The sequence below is a fragment of the Neoarius graeffei genome, chromosome 18 (assembly GCF_027579695.1).
Source record: "Neoarius graeffei isolate fNeoGra1 chromosome 18, fNeoGra1.pri, whole genome shotgun sequence".
NCBI lineage: Eukaryota > Metazoa > Chordata > Actinopteri > Siluriformes > Ariidae > Neoarius > Neoarius graeffei.
In genome coordinates this window covers 15,086,370-15,108,519 of record NC_083586.1, presented here as the reverse complement: position 1 = coordinate 15,108,519, position 22,150 = coordinate 15,086,370, and the positions used below count along the sequence as shown (strand labels likewise).

Here is a 22,150-nt window from a genome sequence, read left to right as displayed (position 1 = left end):
GTGCCCGACGAGGAGCGCTCTCAACCGGCTTGGGAGGCAGACGGCAGCCCCTCCTGGAAGTGCAGTTTTACCATGGGCCTCATGCGGAAAAAAATGACAATGTCCCACTGCTCAGTTTTACCATGGGCCTCAGGCGGGAAAAAATGACAAAGTCCCAGTTTTACCATGGGCTCGAGTTGTACCTTTTTTTTTTTTTTAGACAGGGCGGACGGACCAGGGCATTCGCCCCCCTGGCCGTGCCCGACAAGGAGCGCTCTCGGCCAGCTTGGGAGGCAGACGGCAGCCCCTCCCCCCCCATGGCACGCCCCCACCGTCTACCCTTCCCCGCCTCCTGCTTCTCATTAGCAAAACGACGCACTGGGAAAAGCACTGAAATGGGGCTTTCTCCCAGGAGGCTATATCTACGTACCGAGGGTTCATTTCGAGAAAGGTTGCGGATATAACATCCGGAAGCCTCCACGAGCCCGTTTAAAGCATCAACAAACCACCATGCCATGGGCCCTTTAAAACACAACAAATGGTTATGTTTAACCCTCTGGGGTTGAGAACTTCGCCGGCAAAGCTCAGCAGGTTTAGAATGAGTAGGTCATGTATTTAGATAAATATCTTTGCGAGTTTATCATACAAGCATGATAAACATATTGACAAAAATTTTATTCTTTACACTTTCCTGTGTGCCTACTGCCAAATAACGCTATAGTTTTTAAATTACCTACATTAGATGAAACATAAAACTCGTCACCTTAATCAGTCACACTGGAGTCGGAGTGCTGACTTGTGCATTCATAAAAGACTATTCACATGGTAATGGCATGATAATTATTTTCACTCTTTCAGTTTTGATTTGTTTTTCTTTCGTGGTGAGAATGCCCACCATAAACAGGATAAAATCTGTCAGAAAAAGTTTAGGTTTTTGGAGGTAAAACTTGTCGCGAGATGGCATGCGGATTTTATGCGCTTCGGATGATTCAGGACAGCGATTCAATTCAATCTTGAGAACTGTGATACTGATGATGAGCAGTGCCTTTTTTTTTTTACACTTCGACTCAATCCAGCCAAAGATCAACTCCAGTAAGTGTAAATATTTATTCTATTTATTATGAGCAGATCAGTTGATATGCGTGCGCTGTAGTACATACACAGGGAAAAAAATGACTCGATTTTGAGTTTAGAGTGTAAAATTTGGAGTTGGAGCAAAATTACAGAGTAATTGTATAACAGAGTTGGTTGTGGCTCTGAACTGAGTAAAATAGTACAAGAGTTAATTTCAAGACACACTGAATAGAGTCAAATACCAGATAAATGAAGATATTGTAAAAAGCAGTTTTAGAACTGTGTTGGACTGTGTGAAAAAAGATGACCTTACCCATTGTGACTTGACCTGATGGGATCAAGAGTTGGCAGTGGGAGGGGTTGTCACTCTTCTCATTGGATGGAATTTTTTACCCTTCTCATTGAATACCCTTCCCACTGTCAACCCTTTATCCCAAAACAACAGGATATACATTTTTTTTTGATGGTCGGTTAATTGTCCAAATCATTGGAGCAGATTTAAGTTTTTGTGCTTGATACATTCCTCAGACTGAACAGAATCACCTCAAGTGATCAAAACGGTTCGACACAATGGGGAAGATCACGTTTTTTTTCCCACACATTCCAACACAGTTCTAAAACTGCTTTGTACAACATCTTCATTTATCTGTTTTTTTTTTTAAAGTACTCTTACAATCATGACATACATATTACAGAGATATTGTAGCTGAATACAAAAAGAGTCATATGACTTTGAAAATACTGCTTAGATTTTTGAAATTGACAAAATCTGAGCATGTCAAAATCATTAGTGTGCCAGAAAATACCCTCAGACCCCAGAGGGTAGAGGTCTGCGCGGGTCGGATTTTTTAGTCCCGCTCCCGCCCGCGCCCGCATTGTGCAGTCCCACTCCCGCCCGCAAAGAATTATGATTTTCAGTCCTGCTCCCGCCCGTGCCCACAAAAAAATTATGATTTTCAGTCCAGGGGTAGGGCGGCACGGTGGTGTAGTGGTTAGCACTGTCGCCTCACAGCAAGAAGGTCCTGGGTTCGAGCCCCGGGGCCGGCGAGGGCCTTTCTGTGCGGAGTTTGCATGTTCTCCCCGTGTCCGCGTGGGTTTCCTCCGGGTGCTCCGGTTTCCCCCACAGTCCAAAGACATGCAGGTTAGGTTAACTGGTGACTCTAAATTGAGCGTAGGTGTGAATGTGAGTGTGAATGGTTGTCTGTGTCTATGTGTCAGCCCTGTGATGACCTGGCGACTTGTCCAGGGTGTACCCCGCCTTTCGCCCATAGTCAGCTGGGATAGGCTCCAGCTTGCCTGCGACCCTGTAGAAGGATAAAGCGGCTAGAGATAATGAGATGAGATGAGTCCAGGGGTGATAGCGTTCCGGCGCGCCGTGGCTGGGGGAAAAAAAAATAAAAAATCTAGTTCGCCCATTGTCCTGTGTCATTCTGAGATGCGCAGATAGACAGTAAGGGAATTCCGAATTCCCTTTACTGTCTATCTGCGCATCTCAGAATGACACAGGACAATGGGCGAACTAGATTTTTTTTTCCCCCAGCCACGGCGTGCCGGAAATCCGGCGCGGTGTGCTGGAACGCTATCACCCCTGTCAGTCCCGCTCCCGCCTGCCATATTTTGTCCCGCTCCCGCCCGCAAATCCCGCATGATGCAGACGTTCGCGTTATTTCTCAGGAAAGTTCTTGTCTTGACACAGCGTGATGGTGCCCCGCCCCCTACTTTGAGTGGATTTGAGCATAAATATCTACAGCTCACGTTTGTTATTATTTACCTTGTTTCTGAATTCAGCATGTAGTGTCTCTAATAATAATAATAAGAAGAGTGCTGTCAAGCGATTAAAATATTTAATCGCACACATTTTTATCACATGAGAAACCATTGTAATTCTCTGATCAGCATAAAAAAGTGAATGGGCTTGCTTTGTACCAATGGTGTTTTGTTTTTTTATTGCAAAGCAGAGCTAGTAAGAGAAGTGAATTGATTTACTGCTTGAGTTAGTCTACAACTCTAATCAGAGAAACAGGTTACACAGTGACGGTAGGCTTGACTCAATACTATCCCAGAAATCCTTCCTGTAATATGCAAATTTGGCTGTCCAATCAGAGGCGGCCAAATTTGCATATTACAGGAAGGATTTCTGGGATAGCATTGAGTCAAGCCTACCGTCACTGTGTGACCTGTCTCTCTGATTAGAGTTGTAGACTAATGCAAGCAGTAAATCACTTCACTCATGGTTCTCTTGCTAGCTGGGTGTGAACTGCGAGTCATTAGAGTGATCAAAGGATTTCCCGTTAGGGTGATCAATGGCAAATTTAAGATGCCATTCCTCACTCAATCTGGCAATCTGACACTCTCTGCAAATTTAGGCATCTTAAAATGTTTTTATTAATGCCAAATAAAATATCCAGCACAAATTATATATGATAGACATAAATTAATAATTTATAAATTTTACTTCAAACACGTTTTTAGTTAGTGGGACTGCAGCTTGTCACCACTCGCCGCATATGTGCACTCCCATATGTGACCCCAGACCTCAACAAGACTCGCGCCCAAACGATTTATCCTGGTAGTTATGATAAATTCCTACTTTCGTCGTAATACTAAATAAGAGCCCTTTTGAAGAAGAATTAAACCGCTCTCCCTAGTGGATATAGGTAACGATTACTTGACAGTGTGCCGGTAGGCCACATTAGCCTGCCATCCGCGGCATTATACTATTTATAGCCGACTCTAAGCGAGGAAATATCCCTTTGTCTCATTTCCACAATGATTGTACAGGATCCCTCAGGATTCTTGACTTGTCAATTGAGGTATTTCACCTGACGTCACAGGGTCACGTGACGCCCCGGTGTCCGCCATTTTGAAGGTCAAGCTAGCTAATGTCAACAACATAGTAGCTAGTATGTTACTGTAGCAATGTTTAGGTTCAGTCATTTGGATGACTGTTAAAACCTTTCAGTCTCAAGTTTTTCCTTTACTGTATTTACTAGTTTACTGTAATTACAATCCGGCAGCTATTTACACCGGATCCAGTGTAAATAGCTGCCGGAGCGCACTCCGGCTTGCTCCCCCTCAAATTAAGCAGCGCGCGCTGCTTAATTTGAGGGAGAGCAAGCTGGAGCGCGCTCCGGAACCTCGGCCGGAGCACTCCGGGAGCAAGCCGGAGCGCGCTGCTTAATTTGAGGGGGAGCAAGCCGGAGCACGCTCCGGCAGCTATTTACACTGGATCCGGTGTAAATAGCTGCCGGATCATAATTACAGTAAACTAGTAAACACAGTAAAGGAAAAACTTGAGACTGAAAGGTTTTAACAGTCATCCAAATGACTGAACGTAAACATTGCTACAGTAACATACTAGCTACAGTGGGGCAAAAAAGTATTTAGTCAGTCACCAATTGTGCAAGTTCTCCCATTTAAAAAGATGAGAGAGGCCCGTAATTTTCATCATAGGTATACCTCAACTATGAGAGACAAAATGAGGAAAAAAAAAAAATCCATAAAAATCACATTGTCTGATTTTTAAATAATTTATTTGCAAATTACGGTGGAAAATAAGTATTTGGTCAATAACAAAAGTTCATCTCAATACTTTGTTATATACCCTTTGTTGGCAATGACAGAGGTCAAACGTTTTCTGTAAGTCTTCACAAGGTTTTCACACACTGTTGCTGGTATTTTGGCCCATTCCTCCATGCAGATCTCCTCTAGAGCAGTGATGTTTTGGGGCTGTCGCTGGGCAACACGGACTTTCAACTCCCTCCAAAGATTTTCTATGGGGTTGAGATCTGGAGACTGGCTAGGCCACTCCAGGACCTTGAAATGCTTCTTACGAAGCCACTCCTTCGTTGCCCGGGCGGTGTGTTTGGGATCATTGTCATGCTGAAAGACCCAGCCACGTTTCATCTTCAATGCTCTTGCTGATGGAAGGAGGTTTTCACTCAAAATCTCACAATACATGGCCCCATTCATTCTTTCCTTTACACGGATCAGTCGTCCTGGTCCCTTTGCAGAAAAACAGCCCCAAAGCATGATGTTTCCACCCCCATGCTTCACAGTAGGTATGGTGTTCTTTGGATGCAACTCGGCATTCTTTCTCCTCCAAACACGACAAGTTGAGTTTTTACCAAAAAGTTCTATTTTGGTTTCATCTGACCATATGACATCCTCTTCTGGATCATCCAAATGCTCTCGAGCAAACTTCAGACGGGCCTGGACATGTACTGGCTTAAGCAGGGGGACACATCTGGCACTGCAGGATTTGAGTCCCTGGTGGCGTGGTGTGTTACTGATTGTAGCCTTTGTTACTTTGGTCCCAGCTCTCTGCAGGTCATTCACTAGGTCCCCCTGTGTGGTTCTGGGATTATTGCTCACCATTCTTGTGATCATTTTGACCCCACTGGGTGAGATCTTGCGTGGAGCCCCAGATTGAGGGAGATTATCAGTGGTCTTGTATGTCTTCCATTTTCTAATAATTGCTCCCACAGTTGATTTCTTCACACCAAGCTGCTTACCTATTGCAGATTCAGTCTTCCCAGCCTGGTGCAGGTCTACAATTTTGTTTCTGGTGTCCTTTGACAGCTCTTTGGTCTTGGCCATAGTGGAGTTTGGAGTGTGACTGTTTGAGGTTGTGGACAGGTGTCTTTTATACTGATAACGAGTTCAAACAGGTGCCATTAATACAGGTAACGAGTGGAGGACAGAGGAGCCTCTTAAAGAAGTTGTTACAGGTCTGTGAGAGCCAGAAATCTTGCTTGTTTGTAGGTGACCAAATACTTATTTTACTGAGGAATTTACCAATTAATTCATTAAAAATCCTACAATGTGATTTCCTGGATTCTTTCCCCCCATTCTGTCTCTCATAGTTGAGGTATACCTATGATAAAATTTACAGGCCTCTCTCATCTTTTTAAGTGGGAGAACTTGCACAATTGGTGGCTGACTAAATACTTTTTTGCCCCACTGTACTATTTTGTTGACATTAGCTAGTGCTAACAGCTAGCTGCTAGTACACTGCTACAACACAGACACCGACCCTAATAATACAGTTCTTGGTCATTGCCTGGTAACAGCAAATTTATAAGGGGCCATGTCTCAACAGACTAAGAAGTTATTTCAATGACATTTAATAACATTTTGTTTATCCTGAGGACCGAAAGTAAATGAAAATGTGAACAAACCTTAGCTGTAATAAGATGGCGACCACCGGCTCCAGGGACGACCCACTGATGTAGGCATGTTACCCAGCCTGACACAAAATATTTGTAGGCATCCAAACTCTTATACACTTTCAGATCAATACCTGTGTATGGCGATGGGTTTTTAATGACATAGGTATACAGATCCTGTGGGCCGAAGTCAGGTAAAGACGAGGGTTTCGTGTACTTCCGTACGTCAGTGAACAATCCTGGTGGAAGCAGGTAAACATCGTTCTCTAAGCCTGCTAACCTCAATTTTTGCAAATACCTCTCCCTCTGCTCGCCCTGTAAATGCCCTACGTCGCTGGATAGTGAAGGTGTTTTCTGCATCTCGCTCCTTTTTCTTTTGTTTTTCGTTTGTCGCCTTCCTCGCATTCAAACTGATTCGAGCCGTGACGTCCAAAATGGCAGCCTAACGATGCATCACATGACTTGGTCACGTGGGTGAAAAACCTCAATTGCAAGCAAAAGTAAAAATGTTTACCTCCAATCTTCTCCTTTTTGCTTGAGCGTTGCTGGTCTGTTTCTTCTTTGACTGTTTGATTTTGTTTCACGCACACACTCCACTTTCTCCTCCTCTTCCGGAAAAAAACCCCAACCCTCTGGCTTTACGCATACAATCCACTCTCTCCGCCTCTTCTCCTTTTTCGGAAAAAGCCAACCCTCTCGCTCCGCCTCTTCTCCTTTTTCGGAAAAAGCCAATCCACTCGCTCCGCCTCGTCTCCTTTTTTTGGAAAAAGGTAAAAACTTCTTCCTGAACCGGTCCCATTGTTACAGTTCACTGCACAACAATAAGGCATGGTTTTTCTTTGGAAATTCCTCAACGCACGTCTGCACTCAAGCCGAACGGCAATGTAAATAAACGGAAGTGGACTCAACTCAAGCAATTTGTTTGGCTTAAGTGACGTCACGCGCCGAGTGGTCACGAAAATAGCCGAATGGAAATTCGCCGCGATCCGCACCAACTTATTTTAACCCTTTGATGCAAAGCATGGGTCAAAAGTGACCCGGCTGAGTTTTTATCTTCTATATCTTTGCAATAAATTAATTCCATCATTCAGTATTCAAGGTATTCCTCAATTAACTTGTTTTTGATCATCATACATCCTTATTTTATTTTTTCCTTTCTTACTTTTTGAATAAAAACCCTTTTTGTATCACTACCCTTCTAATGCACAACATGGGTCAAAAACGACCTGCATTCATTTTCCAGGTTATTTCATGTAGGGCTGAGTGTTTATATGATATACTTTTGAAATAAATTCATTTTGTCATTTACTTTTCCAAATATGCAGTAAATATCTTGTTTTTGTTTAGCACAAATCATCATTTTTATTTTTCCTTTACTTTTCATTTACTCCAGTGTTTGGTGGGAACTGTGAATTGTGCTTGTGTCAGACATTTCACAGCTCAGCACAGCGCCCTTTGCCCATCTAATACATGGAAGTAATGCTCAGGGATGTGATTGGCCAAGGACAAAAAAGCAGGAAAATATATAGACCCATAATGCGACACGGCAGCAGTGTGGTGTGGTATGGCGCGACAACGAAGCGGTGCGGCAACAGTGCAGCCACTGTGAAGCCACTATACACAGTAACCTCATTTTGACACTTTTAATGAAAAGTGCAATACGCAAACATTTAGTGCCAATTTTCATCACTGGAAAACAATTATTTTAGATATAGATATATATATATATATATTTTTTTTTTTATTTTTTTTTTTGGGGGGGGGGCTTTTTTCACCTTTATTGGATAGGACAGTGTAGAGACAGGAAATGAGCGGGAGAGAGAGAGACAGGGAGGGATCGGGAAATGACCTCGGGTCGGAATCGAACCTGGGTCCCCAGATTTATGGTATGGCGCCTTATCCACCTGAGCCTCGACGCCCCCGGAAAACAATTATTTTGAGGGCAAACAACCTCAAACATCAAACAATAGGTGCAGATATTAGAACAGGTGATGAGCACACACAGTGTCCATTTTTTTCAAAATATGCACAATAATGTCAGTAAGTGTAGTATAAAGTCAAGAAGTGTAGCAAAGTACAAAGTCAGGAAGTGTAACATGGACATACAAGTGAAAAAACACTAAACAATCTATCAGACACCCAGGTGCAGATAATAGAAGTGTTAATCAGCGACCTTTTGTAATGTGTACACAGATTTTTAACATATATGCTATAGATAGTTTTCACATGACGTCACAGAGTCGGGGATTCCCTAGTGGCAGCCATCTTGCGGGTCAAGCTTACCGTACGGGTGACTGAGCACACATTGTAACGCGCGAGTACAAAGTCTTCAAAAGAACCCAAGCAGGCTATTTAAAGCTAGCAATGGTGCACACCTGTTGTATTCACGGCTGTCGTAATAGGTCAGATGATGAAGTCAGGCGGAGCCTTTATGGAACTCCCACTGTACGGGAGCACGAAGGCGAGCAAACAAACTCAGCATACAAAAGGAGAAATCTATGGCTTGTGAGAATCAACCGCAAGGATTATCAGCCTTCCAAACACAGCAAAGTCTGCTCCGATCATTTTATAAGTGGTAAGTTGCTTAAATAAACAATCAATTGTGTTTAAGTTTGTCTTTGGAAACCAAAACATCATGTGAACAATCTCTGGAGAATGCCTAACTGGAACCGCTGAGTGTACGTTTACATTGTAATGTACACTTAATATCGCTCGTTTCTCACGTTTCTATTTGAAACTTGTCACTTCACTCACGCAAGGGTCATTTTTGAAAAACATTTTAGGTCTATTCTGTATGATTTGATTTGTGTTTAGGATGCAAACAGCGCGCCTTTTGGTGGATGCTGCCTGAATAGCGCAGATCCGATTTTTGGGGGGGGGGGGGGGGGGGGGGGGGGGCGTTGGAGTGTCTGATTATAATTTCAAAGTAAATTCTGTATTAAAATTACTAAATAAGCAAATCCGTTACAGTCCATGAAACAGGAAGTATAAGGATGAAAAAAAACCAGTTTAAATCGGAAAGCTGCGCACATATGCGCAGTCCTGCACAACGCTCGGGACTTTCCGATTTAAACTGTTTTTTTCCCATCCTTATACTTCCTGTTTCATGGACTGTGACAATTTGCTTATTTAGTAATTTTAATACAGAATTTACTTTGAAATTATAATCAGACACTCCAACGCCCCCCCTAAAAAAAAAAAATCGGATCTGCGCGATTCAGGCGGCATCCACCAAAAGGCGCGCTGTGAATATATAAAGTTATATATATATCAGACAGCCTTTAAAGTTTGATGAAGTCAGTTTCAGGCTTTGGAGCAGGCTTTGGCAGTTTCAGGCTTTGGCAGCCCTGCATAGTCACTTGAAAATGCATCTTTGTCCACTTCGTAGGGGTCAATTCCCCCAATCAAGGCCAGTTTGGCTGCATACCGTTGTCGTGAGATGTCGTCTAATGTATCTATATACTTCTGTTTGCTTGATTTTGCAGACATTGATCTTTATTTTAGAAAACTGACTATATAACTTCATAAATTCGTCTGAGATAACGTAGCCGGTAATGGCGATGGTCCGTTTTGTTTGCCCCCCCAAGATGGCGGCTGGGGGGCGTTCCCCGGAATGCCGGGACGTCGGTGAAAACTATCTATACATACTAGTGTTTCAAATGACAAACAACCAGTGAATTGCTATGACGTCGGCATCAAACTGTTGAGACCTCAGGTTTGAGACGATAACCTTGATAGGCTAAAGCCCACCATTTAAACGAACTGATGCGAATTGTAGCAGACAGAATTTCAATCAAATTAGGACACCTCATAGTCAAAAAAATAATACCTCTACAACCAAATTTAACACTTAATTGCCTTGTTCACTTAACGTTCACTTAACGCTAACATTCTAAAACCTTAGTAACATTAGGAAGCCATTTCATGCGAACAGCTAGGCAATTGCTAGGCAAACAATTTTGTTAGCTGTGGCAAATAATGTTGAATGCTGACACGCGAAACTTTCCTTTCCCAAAAACAAAAAAAAATGCCTTTTCCAACTATACAAGTAAATCATCTAAACACTTTCAAGAGGAGAAATGTTTACTCACTGATACCTGCCGTTTTCATTTTTTTCAACCTAGCCTGGTAGCTACACATTGACTAACCTGACTAGTACCATAACTGTCTAACTAAGAAACATTTGACTAACATTAGCATTAATATAGGGTGACCAGATTTCCCTAGTCTGAAACCGGGACACTTTTGCGCGACCATTCTCGTGCACGCACCCCTTTTTTTTACGTAAACATGACACTCAGAGAGGTGCTCTTATTTTGTTGAAGCTCACATTTACCAACATCTCACATGAAATAAAACAAACAGGCATTTTGTTATCTACAACACCGATTCCAAAAAAGTTGGGACAAAGTGCAAATTGTAAAAAAAAACGGAATGCAATAATTTACAAATCTCAAAAACTGATATTGTATTCACAATAGAACATAGACAACATATCAAATGTCGAAAGTGAGACATTTTGAAATTTCATGCCAAATATTGGCTCATTTGAAATTTCATGACAGCAACACATCTCAAAAAAATTGGGACAGGGGCAATAAGAGGCTGGAAAAGTTAAAGGTACAAAAAAGGAACAGCTGGAGGACCAAATTACAACTCATTAGGTCAATTGGCAATAGGTCATTAACATGACTGGGTATAAAAAGAGCATCTTGGAGTGGCAGCGGCTCTCAGAAGTAAAGATGGGAAGAGGATCACCAATCCCCCTAATTCTGCGCCGACAAATAATGGAGCAATATCAGAAAGGAGTTCGACAGTGTAAAATTGCAGAGTTTGAACATATCATCATCTGCAGTGCATAATATCATCAAAAGATTCAGAGAATCTGGAAGAATCTCTGTGCGTAAGGGTCAAGGCCGGAAAACCATACTGGGTGCTAAAGCAAGATGATGTGTACAAAAGTGAACACTTTAATGGAAGGTGCAACAAGTTGTTCAACACAGCAATATGGCTCAGTCGCAATACACAGTGATTTGAGAATATATACTACGGAAGCCGAGAGAGGCCCTTCATATAATCCTTTTTTTTTTTTTATTCACCTTGTTATCCCGAGATAACGACATAATTAATTCAGGATCTCGAGAAAACAACACAACTAATTCGAGATCTCGAGAAAACAAAACCGTTATTTTGAGATCTCGAGAAAACAAAACAATCATTCCGTGATCTCGAGTAAACAGCTGAGAAATGGTTCATTCAGGTGCGCCAAGAGACTTGTGATATGCTGACTTTGGGGCTATTTCTCATTCTGTATAGACGCAACTTTGGTCATTAGAATGTCTGGAATAATCAATCACCTAATAAGGCAATATTTTGATCAGGGGTTGACACAGGGAGAGATTGCATTAAGTCTTTTAATAAGGGATAATTTCAAAATTAATCCGCAGCACCTCCGCAGAAGACTGTCCCAGCTTCGTCTCTACCGACGGAGATACAGTGATCCAGCTGAGATCATGAAATAATTGCTTTGTTTTCTCGAGATCACGGAATAATTGTTTTGTTTTCTCGAGATCTCGAATTAGTTGTGTTGTTTTCTCGAGATCCTGAATTAATTATGTCGTTATCTCAGGATAACAAGGTGAATAAAAAAAGATTATATGAAGGGCCTCTCGTGGCTTCGGCTTCCGTAAATATACACTCAAACAAAACAGCAGTAAAGGAGGAGAGGGGCGACAGCCTGAGGAAAGCCCCCACAGGAGCGCACAGCATTTGCAACATAGGCTACCCAACTCAGTACAAGAACAAAGCACTTACAGTGTGTGCAGTCGGCTTCGTGCGCATTGTTCTGCACCTCTTGGAGGAAGGGGTAGGTGCCCTGTAAATCTTTGGAAAAGGTACATTTTCTTTTCGGCATAATTGCTGCGGCATTACTGCTGCTAGCTGCTAGACAAAGAACATTCGCGCCAGTTAATGTTTATTTTATTGTTGCATGGCAACCCGTTCTGTTGTCTGGAATAATACGGCTAAATAAACACCTATGCCACAGGGCCAGGGGGCAGTAACCAGGAAAGTTTGCGATTCCTGTCAATTAATCAAAATAGTAAATGCAGACATTTCTCCGCTAATGATTCCCACGCTGCTCAATTGCAAACGTCGCGAGTGGTGAAAACCGGGACATATCCGTGTCCTGACAGACTTTTGTTGGGACTCGGGGGACACAACCCCAAATTGGGACTGTCCCGGTAAAACCGGGACGTCTGGTCACCCAATACCACCGTGGCAAATCTTGGACATTGAGATCAGTGAAAAACTATTAGATAATAAACATGCAAACAAATACATGAAAACAATATTAGCATAGGCCTACCTGAATCATCCAAATGTCAATCCTATTGACAACTGAAGACATCGAAGACACTGGTATGCTACGTCACACACAAGAGTAGGGTGACAGCTGCATCCATTCCAACAACAAACTGACCACTAACGCGCGTGTGTCTTACATTACTTGACTCGGGTCACATAAAGGTTACTCTCGCGTTATGCATAATGGGCTTTTTTTTATTATTATTGGTACCGCTTAACCTAGGGTAAGTTATTATGTGCACACGTGGCTCACTGGAGTTGCCTATGGATAATGTGGTCCTACCCCCCCCCAAAAAAAACAAATTTGCATGATTCACGAGGGTCGCATTTTTATGCCTGAAAATCCGGAATTCCGGAAAAATCCGGAAGAATCACATCCTCGAATGTTTTTCAATTGTTCGAACATTACCTTAGAAAAAAACTGATTATGTTTAGGTTACCTTGAGAGTGAGTAGATTACTTGTCAGAAAGTTACAAGTAATTACTATTAGCTACCGAGCTGTTGACATATTCTACTTTAGTTAGCTAATTTTATTGTAGTTGGCTTAGCTAACTACATAGTTAATAAATAAATAACTGGCCCCATTCACTGCTAAAGTAATTACTTGAAACAAATTATTATTATTATAGTATTAAGACATTTAATTTTAAATCACACTTGGATGACCCATGTGTAGTAATATAAAAAGTATTTTTGTTCATAAAGTAGGAAAGAAAAAATTAAATTAATGATTTGTGGTAATTAAAAACAAGATATTTAAAGAATACTTGGAATATTCAATCATAAAATAAATTGATTTCAAAAGATAGAGCAAAGAAAAACTCAGTCAGCATGAAATAACCTGGAAAATGAATGCGGGTCATTTTGGACCCATGTTGTGCATTAGAAGGGGTGTGCATATGTTTTGCATCAAAGGGTTAATTATTACTTATTAACAATACTTCTTGGGACCAGAAGAAAATTAAAGAGGGTTCTTTAACATATAAATTTTCAAATGTGCATAAAATTAAAACTGTTGCCTATGAGCTTTAAAATGGCTCTTGTGCAATACTACCTGGGTAATACTGGTAATACTACTTGTGCAATACTGCCTTTGTAATACACTTATCTGCAAACCTGTTAATTTATGCAACTTTGTTAATTTTTTAAATCTCTACTTTTGCACTACTCCTTCACTGCCTTATCTTTTTCTCTTTATATATTTTGCTGCTGTAACAATGTAAATTTCCTCTTCTGGGATGATAAAAGGCTGTCTTGTCTTATCTTAAAAATAAATTGTATCAGAACATTTAAAAGTAGTTACATTCTATTACTTTTTTCTTGCTGGATACTTCTAATTTTAATTAAAACTGTTACATTCTTTCCTCTTAAGTATAGTTTCTCAGTACATCTAATTACAACTGTAAAGTCATTATACTGTTTTTTTAATTAAGTGCCAAAACAACAACAAACTTAAGCAACTGCTGTCTCTGCAAGCGCGCAGTCACTCTCAGCTCATTAAACATGCATTAAAAAAATCAACAATTAATAAAGACACACTTTACGAAGCCTCTAAATGGTGGCCTGGTGAACAATAACCAGGTTAAAATGGTGCACAAAAAGTATAACTCACAGATCCCTAAAACCTGCCATACCTGAACACCAGAATAGCACATGCCATATCAATAAGGTAAATAAAGTGATGATTACCCAGTTCAGTGGACATGGTGCTGTCAAACCTGCTGAAAGGGTGAAATGAAGTGAATTGGTCAGAGCTAGATAGCACAAACCGCGCAAACTAAAAACACGTGGATGTAAAAGCTAAGATTTCTGGGAAATGTAGTTTTTCAACTGTGTCTCGAAATGTTCTTGTATTAATGGTGTTAATGGTCACAAGATGGCGCAAGTGAGCTGGATAAGTGACGTCAATCCTGCAAAACAGCGCCAATTCTCCAAGTGTCCGACAGATGGCAGCATTGCTTTGATAAATCATCTATCCATCCATCCATCCATCCTCTGTAGCCGCTTTATCCTTCTACAGGGTCGCAGGCAAGCTGGAGCCTATCCCAGCTGACTACGGGTAAAAGGCAGGGTACACCCTGGACAAGTCGCAAGGTTATTGCAGGACTGACACATACAGTAGACACAGACAACCATTCACACTCACGGTCAATTTAGAGCCACCAATTAGCCTAACCTGCATGTCTCTGGACTGTGGGAGAAACCGGAGCACCCAGAGGAAACCCACGCGGACACGGGGAGAACATGCAAACTCTGCACAGAAAGGCCCCTGTCAGCCACAATGCTCGAACCCAGAACCTTCTTGCTGTGAGGTGACGGTGCTAACCACTACACTACTGTGCCACCCCAATTTAATAAATAGAGATTTAAAATCATTTGACACCTAGAGCAGTCCACAAACTGGGATTTTTTTTCTTACTGAGTTCAATCTCGGGGCGGCACGGTGGTGTAGTGGTTAGCGCTGTCGCCTCACAGCAAGAAGGTCCGGGTTCGAGCCCCGTGGCCGGCGAGGGCCTTTCTGTGCGGAGTTTGCATGTTCTCCCCGTGTCCGTGTGGGTTTCCTCCGGGTGCTCCGGTTTCCCCCACAGTCCAAAGACATGCAGGTTAGGTTAACTGGTGACTCTAAATTGACCGTAGGTGTGAATGTGAGTGTGAATGGTTGTCTGTGTCTATGTGTCAGCCCTGTGATGACCTGGCGACTTGTCCAGGGTGTACCCCGCCTTTCGCCCGTAGTCAGCTGGGATAGGCTCCAGCTTGCCTGTGACCCTGTAGAACAGGATAAAGCGGCTAGAGATGAGATGAGTTCAATCTCAAGCTGCCCCTAACCTTCTATGCTCCAGGGGGAACCAAATCATGGCTGACTTTGCAACCTTTCTAATCAGCTGGGAGGATATGAAGGATACAAAGGATACGAAGAAGAGAATTTCACCGTTCTTGAATATGTGACAATGCACATCTACAGTCTAGTGCTTCTGTGTAACTGATAATTCATTCAGGTTTAAAGCTTGTCGTATAGTGGTGCACAGCCTCACAACTTCACAGCTTGATTTTATGTTTCCTCCTGTGTTTCTTCCTCCTGTTTTCTCAGGTTTCCTCACATCTTATTCAGGGTGTATTTCCACCTGTGCGCAGTGTTTAGAGAGAACAATCTACATCAGAGCAAAATAACTTTTTTGACTTTATATTTTGAGCGCCTACCATAACAACGGGAAGGGAACAAAAGTAGTTGGTGGACTATCAAGATAATGAACATATCAACAAAAGACAGACAAATGTTAGTGTAAACAGCTTTTAGGATGAGGTACAAAGAACAAAAATGAATCAGTCCACCTAAATTAGACAGCCATGAGAAGTCTAAAGGAGGATGTCAATCAAATCTTTGATAGAAGTAGACTTGAAGTTTAAAAAACTAGAAGGGCACTCGGTAGAGTGCATACCTCCACCAATTTTGATATTATCACCATCAAAATCAGATCACTTGAACCTAGGATAATACTAAAGCTGTCCACCAAATTTCATCCAAATCCATTCACTACTTTTTGAGTAATGCTGGGAACAGACAAAAAAAAAATCCTGGATCCACACACATATTCAGATTTGCATCAAAATCTTATCAATTGTTCCTTTGCCCATAGCCAACCTTTCCTTCAAATTTTATCAAAATCCGTTCGCTACTTCTTTAGTTACATTGGGAACAAACAGAGGCGAAAACGTAACCTCCTCCAACAAAGTTGGCAGAGATAAAAAGGGCTTCCATTTGCACCAATTTAAGATCTACTGTATTTTCCTCACCCATTAGTAGGACCAACTTTTTGGAGCTTCTCATGAGAAAAGTCATGAAGCCAAACAATGAAAGCTTTGGAGGCATGTTGGATGTGCCAGGTTTCTGTGCACACTTCCATCCATCATCCGTAAACGCTTATCCTGTGCAGGGTCATGGGCAAGCTAGAGTCTATCCTAGCTGACTATGGGTGAGAGGCGGGGTACACCCTGGACAAGTCACCAAATCATTGCAGGGCTGACACATAGAGACAAACAACCATTCACGGTCACCTTCATACCTACAGTCAATTTAGAGCCACCAATTAGCCTAACCTGCATGTCTTTGGACTGTGGGGGAAACCGGAGCACCCGGAGGAAACCCACGCGGACACGGGGAGAACATGCAAACTCCACACAGAAAGGCCCTCGCTGGCCACAGGGCTCGAACCCGGACCTTCTTGCTGTGAGGCGACAGTGCTAACCACTACACCACCGTGCCGCCCACATCTGTGAACACTTTCTAATCTATTTAACAAAAATGTGAAGGACCATAATTGTGAATAACCTTCTTACCACTCACACTAACTCTTTACCTGATGTTGTCTGGTCGAAGCATTTTCTAAAGTGACACATTTTTATATTTTGCCTCAGATGCGTGAAGAGTTAATTAGGGAATATTACAGTAATCAAGCAGAATTGTGACATGAGTGCCAAGCCAGTGCTCTCTTTCGGTCTTTTTTTGGAAACCTGTCCTCTTTTGTTAATTTAATTAAAGTGCGCAAGCAACCTGAAGCTCTCAGGGGCGATTAAGGAGAGGCAAGATATTAAGGTGAGCGCCTTTCCCTGTAAGTTACAGCTGATTGCATCGATTTCATTGATTTGTAACACTAATTTCATCTCTCAAAGGTGAACCCATGGTAGCGGGGTGAGGATTAATACCCCTCCCACCTTCCGCAATGTGGGTCTAATTTTTTCCCGTCCACCTATTTCTATTTTGCCAAGTGATTAGATAAAAGTGCAGCAACAATATGTCTTATTTGGAAGGGTAAGGTGGGAGCATCAATAACTTTTTATTTGCCTGTGGGTCGGCGTAGGTGGGCTGTTACCAACACTCTTAAATGCATCACGACTCTGTTTGGGCGAGGACGAGAAAAAAACGCTGAGCTGGGCAAGAAAGTGTGTGTAAACCAAGGCTCGCTCACACACAAACACGTCCGAGGCACCATAAAAAATCATACAAATCGTAAGAGCTGATGGATGAATTTCAAATGAATCTGTCGGGGAGTGTTAATCAAGTCTTAACAGCCTGAAACTTTGGGATCGTCCAGGTGACTTTGGGAAAGAGACAAGGAAAAAGAAGTTAATATGAAACATTTATATGTAAAACCTCTACAGTAAATATAAACTGAAAGTCCGAGAAACCAGTCAAGTGGTGAATGAAGGAAGAGTCTAGTATAGGTTTGTATCAATAATCAGTTTGATACACACTATATTGCTATATTCAACACACCATATTGTTGTTGTGGACATGGAATTTATGGCCCTGCTCTTTATCCACACATATACACCAATCAGCCATAACATTAAAACCACTGACAGGTGACGTGAAGAACATTGATTATCTCAGTACAATGGCACCTGTCAATGGGTGGGATATATTAGGCAGCAAGAAAACAGTCAGTTCTTGAAGTTGATGTGTTGGAAGCAGGAAAAATGGGCAAGTATAAGGATCTGAGCAACTTTGACAAGGACCAAATTGTGATGGCTAGATGACTGGGTCTGAGCATCTCCAAAATGGCACATCTTGTGGGGTGTTCCCGGTATGCAGTGATTAATGTACCTACCAAAACTGATCCAAGGAAGGACAACTGGTGAACCGGCAACAGGGTCATGGGTGTTGAAGGCTAGCTCATATGGTCCAATCCCATAGAAGAGCTACTGTAGCACAAACTGCTGAAAAAGTTAATGCTGACACCTCCGTACCTTTCTGATTTAGCCAGCATTGTAATGAGATAATCAATGTTATTCACTTCACCTGTCAGTGGTTATAATGTTATGGCTGATCAGTGTAGTGTTTATCTCTCTCTACTTGAACAATTAGTTAATTAATCTAATTGTTCAAGTAGAACTAGAACAATTAGTCCTAGGTATGACTTTAAACTGCAACTGCTGGTGAGTCTCAGGTCCAGGAGGACTTGAGTATTGGGGAAAGTGGAGTTACTCCTTAATCACTATTGCTCCCAGGTCCGCTCTGACCCGGAGTGATAGTACCTGTCTGGGTTCCAGCTATGGGTTAAATAGTACATCACCAATAAGGTGCTGGCAGCAGGATGCTTTTCGATGCAATGTGGCAGATGAACCCAACAGGGTCAATGGCCCACCACCTGATGGCATGTGGGAGAGCCACTCAAATGGTCAATGGATGGCATCACTTGGCAAGTCAGTTGTCACTGCAGGGCAACTTCTGTACCTGTCAGATCTGTGGCACTTTTGTGCACCACTTGACATCAGGTCTGGAGGTCCAGAGAAACAACACGATGGGGGCACGAGATCATTTGTCTTACATTACTGTGCAAGGAACTTCATTAGGAAAGGAGATTTCTGCGCATCCTAATGAAGCAGTCATCAGCACTAGTGATGGACAGCCAACGACAATTGAACAATGTTTTTGAACAATGTTTTTAAAAATATCTCCATACAAGTGAACAGCTTTTTTGGGAAAAAAAGAATATATACAGTGTATATATATATATATATATATATAATATATTAAATATGTGTGTGTGTGTGTGTGTGTGTGTGTGTGTGTGTGTGTGTGTGTGCCTCCAATTTGTACCAAATTAAGACCTTCTGTACGAAATATTTGCCACCTAGTAACGATTAGAAAATTAAAAAGTAGTAAAAGTAATAGCAGACACCAGTTGTTGAAAATCACTTTAATAGAAAATCAGTTTTACTGTTCAAAAATAATGACATGGTTGATAACTGCTAGCTGGTTGTTTGTCAAAAATATTGCTGTTGACAAGTTCCATCCATCCATTATCCATAACCTCTTATCCTGTACAGGGTCGTGGGCAAGCTACAGCCTATCCCAGCTGACTACGGGTGAAAGGCGGGGTACACCCTGGACAAGTTGCCAGGTCATCGTAGGGCTGACACATAGAGACAAACAACCATTCACACTCACATTCACACCTACGGTCAATTTAGAGCCACCAATTAGCCTAACCTGCATGTCTTTGGGGGAAACCCATGCATGTACGGGGAGAACATGCAAACTCCACACAGAAAGGCCCTCATCGGCCACTGGGCTCAAACCCAGAACCTTCTTGCTGTGACAGTGCTAACCACTACACCACCGTGCCGCTCTGTTGACAAGTTGTTGTTTTTTTTTAATAACTAAAATACAACTATTACAGAGTGTGGTTGCTAAATGCTAGCTGTTCAAACTTTAATTTAAAGAAGGCTTTCTATCCAAATTGAAACATAGTTTGACGCTCTCGCTAACGGCTAGCAGACATTACAAACTGCTTGGGAGGGAATTTTTGCAACTTTTTGCTGTTACAGAAAGTTCTAGCAACAGATGCACTTGCTCTTGTGGTATATTTAGAGATTGCAGAAAGCGCTTGCAAACTGATAGATGTCTGGTTGTACTCATTGATGGATAATACAGATCATAATAACTAGTAGAGATTTGGTTGTAAACTTTGATGATATCTGAACTAAAAAAAATAATAATTAAAAAAAAAAACCCTGACAGGAAATATCGCTGACCACTATTTGTAAACATTACTGTTAAAAAAATAAATATGAAGTAAAAATTATTGTGACAGAAAGCAAACAGTAACTGTAACTGCTTAATTAGCAAAGTTACCAGTCCTTGCATCAACCTTGTTTTAGCATCAGGCTAATAACTCTTCGTGCTGGCATTGACAGCTGCCATATTTATCCTGTGGCTTGAAGTGATTGGGTCTAATTTGGTGGATCAGGACTTCATTAGAGCAGATTAGGTGTGAGGATGGATGGGGAGAGAAAGAATTAGCTGATTGCGGTGTGAGAGAGAGATTCTCAGTGTAGCCTCGGATTCCTGTTCTTCGTTGATTGTACTGGAACATGATGCAGTTCATCCACCTGAAGGTTCATCATGAGATGCTTTTCTGCTCACTACAGCTGAGCACTTAAAAAGTGTTCTTCTGAGCTACTATCGCCTTCCTGTCAGCTCAGAACAGTCTGGCCATCTCCTCTGACGTCTTTGATCTCAAAGCTGTTTCTGCCTGCAGAACTGCCTCTCACTGGATGTTTATTGTTTTTTGCACCATTCTTGTGACCATAAACTCTTGCAACCATTGTGCGTGAAAATTCCAGGAGATCAGCACTATATCAGCACTGTGCACAATAAATATTTTTATTCGTCAGTTTTTGTAGCTGTTTTTTTTTTTATGAGAACAAACTGTTTATGAGAACAAACTGACAACAAATTATTTACAGGAAGAAACTTCACAGGAATAAATAGTTTACATGAGAACTACCTTTACGAGAACAAATGTTTACGGGAACAAACTGTTTACAAGAACAAATTGTTTACAGAGACAAACTTTATAAAAACAAACTGTTTACGAGAACAAACTGTTTGACAACACATTGTTTACAAGGAGAAACTTCACAAGAATAAACAGTTTATATGAGAACTAACTTTACGAGAGCAATTGTTCATGAGAACAAACTGTTTTCATGAAAACAAATTGTTGATGAAAACAAACTATCGACAAAAATCAACCATTTATGACAACAAACTGTTGAGAACAATTATTTACAAGAACAAACTCTTTACAAGGATAAATTGTTTAGGGAAACAACGGTATACAACAACGGACTGTTTACAAGAAGAAACTTTTCACTGACAACCAATAGTTTACAGGAACAAACTATTTATGTCAGATCAAATTGTTTATGAGAGGTTCTTTACAACAACAAACTGACAGACAGCTTCTTTTGATTAGCTTTTATTTGTCGTGGGTGTAGCTTCAATGTACAACCCCGATTCCAAAAAAGTTGGGACAAAGTACAAATTGTAAATAAAAACAGAATGCAATCATTTACAAATCTCAAAAACTGATATTGTATTCACAATAGAATGTAGACAACATATCAAATGTCAAAAGTGAGACATTTTGAAATTTCATGCCAAATATTGGCTCATTTGAAATTTCATGACAGCAACACATCTCAAAAAAGTTGGGACAGGGGCAATAAGAGGCTGGAAAAGTTAAAGGTACAAAAAAGGAACAGCTGGAGGACCAAATTGCAACTCATTAGGTCAATTGGCAATAGGTCATTAACATGACTGGGTATAAAAAGAGCATCTTGGAGTGGCAGCGGCTCTCAGAAGTAAAGATGGGAAGAGGATCACCAATCCCCCTAATTCTGCGCCGACAAATAGTGGAGCAATATCAGAAAGGAGTTCGACAGTGTAAAATTGCAAAGAGTTTGAACATATCATCATCTACAGTGCATAATATCATCAAAAGATTCACAGAATCTGGAAGAATCTCTGTGCATAAGGGTCAAGGCCAGAAAACCATACTGAGTGCCCGTGATCTTCGGGCCCTTAGACAGCACTGCATCACATACAGGCATGCTTCTGTATTGGAAATCACGAAATGGGCTCAGGAATATTTCCAGAGAACATTATCTGTGAACAATATTCATCGTGCCATCCATCGTTGCCAGCTAAAACTCTATAGTTCAAAGAAGAAGCCGTATCTAAACATGATCCAGAAGCGCAGACGTCTTCTCTGGG

General features: G+C 41.5%; 1 protein-coding gene across 1 annotated transcript in view; it reads right to left on the bottom strand.

The window, feature by feature from the left end:
- atic (5-aminoimidazole-4-carboxamide ribonucleotide formyltransferase/IMP cyclohydrolase) overlaps positions 1-14,387 on the bottom strand; it is a 63,198-nt gene extending 48,811 nt beyond the window's left edge. Inside the window, exon 1 of the mRNA XM_060898455.1 lies at positions 14,278-14,387. Coding sequence (XP_060754438.1) covers positions 14,278-14,293 — 16 coding nt within the window. The 5' untranslated portion in view covers positions 14,294-14,387. The remainder of the gene's footprint in view (positions 1-14,277) is intronic.
- Positions 14,388-22,150: the final 7,763 nt, after the last annotated feature.